General features: G+C 49.7%; 1 protein-coding gene across 1 annotated transcript in view; it reads right to left on the reverse strand.

Moving 5' to 3' along the window:
- Positions 1–658: 658 nt before the first annotated feature.
- Positions 659–5,846, reverse strand: part of ASCC2 (activating signal cointegrator 1 complex subunit 2) — a 34,743-nt gene continuing 29,555 nt past the window's right edge. The window contains exons 18-20 of the mRNA XM_014526111.1: positions 5,151–5,244; positions 2,194–2,273; positions 659–1,469 (exon numbers count right to left, since the gene is read on the reverse strand). Of these exons, the coding sequence (XP_014381597.1) occupies positions 1,298–1,469; positions 2,194–2,273; positions 5,151–5,244 (346 nt within the window). The 3' untranslated portion in view covers positions 659–1,297. The remainder of the gene's footprint in view (positions 1,470–2,193; positions 2,274–5,150; positions 5,245–5,846) is intronic.

The following is a 5,846-nucleotide window of genomic DNA, read 5'->3' on the forward strand; positions in this document are numbered from 1 at the left end:
CCTACCTACTGCCCAGATGGAGCAGGATGACAGGGAAGCCTCCAGCAGCAGCCCTGCCCTGTGCTAAAGGGCTGGCGCTTCTGCCCATGAAGGTGGGAGCGAGGCACCCAGGATATGTTTGGGGATGGGTGTAAGCACCTTGCTCCCATCCAGAGCCAACCGTACCAGTGTGCGGGGCCTGTGGAGTGGCAAGCGGCCAGAGCACGGAGCTGGCAGTGGTGGCGCCGTTGGCATGTACCAATAGTGCTTTCCACGGGGCCCCCCAGTATGGGGCCTGGGGCGGTCACCCCAATTTGCCCCCCTCTCTCCCAAGGGATAGCTCTGCTCCCACCCTTGCAGGTGGAAAGGCTGGGCAGGGCACAATTCGTTAGGGAGGCCCATGATAGCTTTCCTTCTGACTTAGGTGTGACTTAGACTGCTCTGCTGAACGAATCATGACAAGTATTGTTGCAGAAAACAGCTAACTAGGGCCTATGACAGTAGAGGCAAATTCCTGCATATCTTTATCTAATTTGCATACTGCAGTCATCTTGCTTAAGATGCCTTGATGCCAACTTTAAAAGCAATTCTGAGATGATTTAATCAAGTGAGGTCTCACTGCGACAGATACTAGTTCACTGCTCATAGGATTCATGGACATACAACATAAAATATCAACTGAAGAAAAAAAATCAGTCCTTTATTTGCAATGCCGTTCTTTATAAAAATACTCCTCTTTTAAAGGGAGATGACACTGTGGTACACTTGTACACCTGGATTCCTATGGGTATGTCAGCAACTGGAATTGCCCAAGTTGTTACAAAAATCAAACAAAAAAAACCACAAAACAAAAACAAAAACCCCAAAAAACCCAACACGTATTAAGTTTGCTGCAGGATAAAGCATAACATCAGTGGAGCAGCAAGCTGTACTGATAACACAGGTACACTATGTTGTCAGTCACCTTAAGTATTTCTAGTTGTGCTGATGGAAGCACCACGGCAGTTATACAGATGGGATGGAGAAAGCCCAAATGGTTATAAATAGTTTTTTAAAATGGCTGTTACAGCCTATCTGGTACATTCAGGAGTTCCTGCTGTCCTTTTTTCAAGAATTGAAACAGACAGCCTAAAGCCTAGTTGCTGAGCAATTCCTGGCATTCATAACTGGGAAGACCTCCCAGGAGATTAGTGATCCCCATTATACTGAAGTTTGAGTATTGCACTGTAACTTCCAGACCTTCACAGTAAGGGCATGGAGGGTGACAGCCTCAGAAATGTAGGCCTAGATATAATTTACTTTCTTGAGACGGAGTCCTTTAGGAAGGGATCATGCCTTTGTTCCGTTTCCTGTCAGCCATTGCACGTCTGTTATGATTAGCTCGTGTTCCTTTGCTGGCTTCTTTCTTCCTCCTTTCCTGTATGGTTTCCCGGTTCTGTCCGTGTCCCTTCACATTCCCAACAACAGCTGCTGAGCCATCATGTTTGTGCCTGAAGCATGTGTTAATAAACAAAGGGAAGTTATCATGGTCCTACACCAGATCACAAAACTAGATTTCCCTTTAGTACAAAGGAGAGAGTGGGAAGAGAGTTCAGCCAGCCAGCCAGCCATTAAGTCTTACTGTAGCACACTGAAAATTAAGCTGTACAGCACTTCTATAATACAGGAAAATTATCTATTAACTACATGCAAATACAATCTTCTTATGTTTAGTAAGGTGACAGAAAGCCAAATACAATACTGTCCTGTCTTCACCTGTGGAGGTTATTCAAGATGTAGGAAGATCCTGCTCTCCCAAGAACCTATTAATCATATGCAGGGTCTTGTTCTCCTGTTCACATAGCTGCAATAGTAGCACCGCTATAGCAAGTGAATAGGTTGGGTCAGGGGTCCCATACCATTGGCACAGAAACAGTAGATGCACCGAGGTTAAGCTGAGTAAGAAGACTGAGACAGTGTCAGTTTCAAAAGATGCATTTGTTAACTTAAGAGTGGTGTGAAGCATTCTGGGTTGATTCAAGCCAACTTAAGACCTGCATCAAGTCAAGATGCTTTGTTCCATTATGGCAGTAGCCTTGAGGAGACAGGGATCTCGTGATCAGGTGTCGTGGTACTAGTCAAAAGTGAAATCTTGGTCCACTGAAGTCAATGAACATTTTGCTATTGACTTCAGTGGAGCCCATACTTCATTCCAAATAAGGGATTCTGTCTTACCCTTTCCTGGCAAGGTAAATCATCCGTCGGGCTTCTGCTCTCTCCCTCAGCACAGCTGGGTCCTGGACAAAATGGTCCTGCTGCAGAATAGAAGTTATTGTAGTATTATGTACTCATTAGCAATATCTGAGGAGATACAGAAGCTTGGCTTTTTGTGGTATGGTTGAGTCCTTCCCTACCCCCGACCTACAGCTGAGGTTACCAGTTATGACTAGACAATTCAGCAGATTAGTGTTAGGGAAGCCCTTGATGCAAGATGATACAAGCTACTCCAACTGAAAAGCTGGCAGAACATCTAGACCAGGAGTAGGCAACATTTTTGCCTAGTGCTCAAAAAAACGCAACGTCTACCTTATAAGGTGCCAGTGCCAGCACGCCAAAAACCCCAAAACTGGGGTAGGAGGTACATGGCAGAAAACATTGCATATATTAATATAGTTAATCATAAATGTTGCTTTTTTTTTTTTTCATACAGTAAATATCAGGTTTTCTAAAAATTTTAAACCTGGTGTCAATAACTAAAACTTCATATACTACCTTTGTTCTTGTGTATTCTTATTTTGTTAAGCGTGTTGTGATGAAAGAGGGGGAGAGGGAGAGAGAAAAGAAAAAGGGAGAGAAAAATAGAAAAGAGGAAAAATGAGGAGAAGAGAAAAAGAAAGAAAAAAGGAGAGGAGAGAGAAAGAAAGAAAAGAGAAAGGGAAAGAAAAAAAGGAGAGGAGAGAGAAAAAAAGAGGAAAGAAAAAGGGGAGAGGAATGAGAAAGAGGGGAGATTAGAAAGGGGAAAAAGAGAAAGAAGTGTGTCCTTCACTGCCCACATCTCCCACCACTACCAGCTGCAGCTTGGATCCACTAGTCCAGGGCAGTGTCCGGTGGAGGAAAGAAGTGACACCCCAGCAGCTGTCGCCAAGGCTGGGGTGATCAGGCCTCCCCGACAGTCCCAGAGCAGAGGGAGCCTGGGCTCAGGGCTGGGAGGGAAGACCTAGTTGGGGCTTGGGCAGACAGATGCCCTGTCCCACCTGGGCGGGGGGCAGCACCAGGGCAAAGTCTAGATCGTGTGGTGAATCCTGGGTGCAGGGGGAAGCTCCATGGATAGGCCAACCTAGCCAGGCCCTTAGGAAGGCAGCAGGTGGAGGAGAGTGAGGGCTGGGCGGGAAGCATGGGCTGCCTCAGGGTTCCACGGACTTGGGCCACAGTGGGTAGGTGGCCAGGGATGCCCAGCAGCACCTGAGGTGGGGCCTGGCCCAGCCCACACAGCTCTGTGGGGATGGGCTGCAGCCACCCTGCCTGCATAGAGATGCCACCTGGTCAGGGCAGGACACCAGGCTCAGGGGGCTCCAGGCTCAGCCTCCCTGCATGCCAGACAGTGCAACCAGGGCGAAGCCACTCCTGGTGCAAGGGCCTGGCTGTGGGGCCCAGCTGCAGGAGGCCCCCAAGCCCCAGAAACAGCCGCTGCAGGCAGCGCATGGCACCAAGCGAGCCACGAGCCTCCAGCACAGTGGTCCTCCACAGCACCTACCCGCTCCATCCTTACCCACCTGCAGCTCCCCCTCCAGGGGCCGGGCCAGGGGGCGAGGTCAGCAGAATGCAGATAGCATCTCTGCCTGTGCTCTCCTGACTTCGTCCACGGTGCCTGGTGTGGTGCTAGGACTTGTGGCTGCTCCAGAGACCCCGGAGCAGCAACTTAAAAAAATTATTTTTTTTAAACAATATCCTCACACACATCCTGGCATGCCAAGGAAAATATATGTCTCCACATACCACTAATTGGCACACATACCAGGGGTTGCCTATCCCTGATCTAGACTGCAAGTTTGTTACTGAGATTCTGTTCCTCCCTTATCATCAGCGGTGGGCAAAATGGCAGATCCAGCCAGTGGCCAGATTGGGGCACTCAGGCTGCAGATTGCAGCTCTGCCCTGGCTCTGGACTGTGCCATCACTGCCACAAGATCCTAGTTCAGCTCTGGAGCAGCTCTGTGCCCTGCCACATGCCCCGTCAGCAGGGTGGTGTTGGGGGGAAGATTTGGGGGGGCTATAGCCACCCAAAAATTCCCTGTAGCCCCTCTGCCACCACCACGTGCCCCACACAGGCAGTGGCAGCTGAGTCTGTCCTGCTCCTGTCCACAGCAAAGCCCCTCCAGCCCCCACACCAGGAAGAGGCTGGTGCCATTGCTACCTGCCAGTGCTGCTCAGGCCACTCTGCAGAAACCCGAGCACTGCGCTATTACAACAGGGGCCACTGCTGGAGTCTCCATGGAAACTGGCCCCAGCTGTGTGGGCAGGGGCTGCTGGGAAATGGAGTCCACTGCTGGCCAGATCCAGCCCACAGGCCAGGCTTTGCCCACCCCTGCTTATCAGTCAATTTCACCATTAATAACACTGTATTTACTCAATTCCAAGACAAGATTTTTTTCCCCGACATTGAACAGAATAATCAAGTACAAGGTGGTGGGGCAGGCTGCTCCGGTGCCAGCAGGCTCTTTCCCCTTCCAGCCTGGCACACAGAGCATAGCTCCAGCTCAGCTTCATAGTGGCATGTAGCCGACACCACTATTGTGGGGCCAGGCTGGCGCCAGTCCATGATGTGGGAGGAAGGATAAGGTGGAGAGAAGAGTAGCAGTGGTGGGGGGACAGATGGATAGGTAGGCAAGTGACAGATGCCTGAGGCTACATGGAGCAGGCAAAAGTTTGGGGGAGGCAGGGGGCAAGCTGTGAACTGCTACACTCAGGGAACTATTTACTGTCCAATTGTTTGCTGCTTCTGACCAAAGGGGCACCCTTCCACACTGAAAAGCAATGCCTATCAATGCTGAAGTTGGAAGATTCAGGTTTTGAAACAGGTAACTTACCATGATGCTAAAGCCCCTGCCAGCAATAACAGGCAAAGTAGATGGGACTTACAATGGAACTTTTCATAGCTCCAATTTCCATCAACCTGCAAAACAAGCAAATCACCTTTGGTGTTTCTTTTTCAGCTTCTTCCTCTTCCGGGTCCTCTTCGTCTTCGTCTCGTCCTTTGGGTTTCAGGACCCGAGGTGTGGTAAATGGCCTGGGAGTTTGAGGCACAAAAAAGAGAAAAACTAAGGGACCTCATCCACAACTATTTTACTTGGGCAATGCTATTACTATAGCCCAACATCATTCAACTGGCTGTCCAGAGGCTACATCTGGCCCACAAGAGGTTAACGTGCAGCCCCCAGGCACCTGCCTGACTGCCACTTTCCCCTTGCTCCTGCTGCTGCAGCAACCTCTGAAGCAGGGCAGTATGCAGTGGTAGAAGGGGTGGGGACCTTGCACTGCCCACATGATGGAACGAGGGCAGAGGGGAGATGGGCTTGTAGTGGCTGCACAGTGGCACGCAAGTCATATTGACTATGCCATCTGGCAGCAGCAGTGGCAGGAGGAGGGTGGGGGGTTCTCACTGCCCACATGGCAGGGTCATGGGGATCCAACACAATAGACTGCCCTCACATCATAAGTTTGCAGTCTGCAGCCACTCAGAAGTTGGACAGCCTTGCTATGGCCTGTCCAAGGTCATTTTAAAAACATTTCTGAACTGCAAAAGTGACAGGCATTTAAAGAGCATAACCAAAGCTTTTAGGGACCTATAACTTAATAAAGTGGGTGGAATGAATTACTAACTTTGTAGGG

Source organism: Alligator sinensis, unplaced genomic scaffold, assembly GCF_000455745.1.
Source record: "Alligator sinensis unplaced genomic scaffold, ASM45574v1 scaffold216_1, whole genome shotgun sequence".
Classification (NCBI taxonomy): Eukaryota; Metazoa; Chordata; order Crocodylia; family Alligatoridae; genus Alligator; species Alligator sinensis.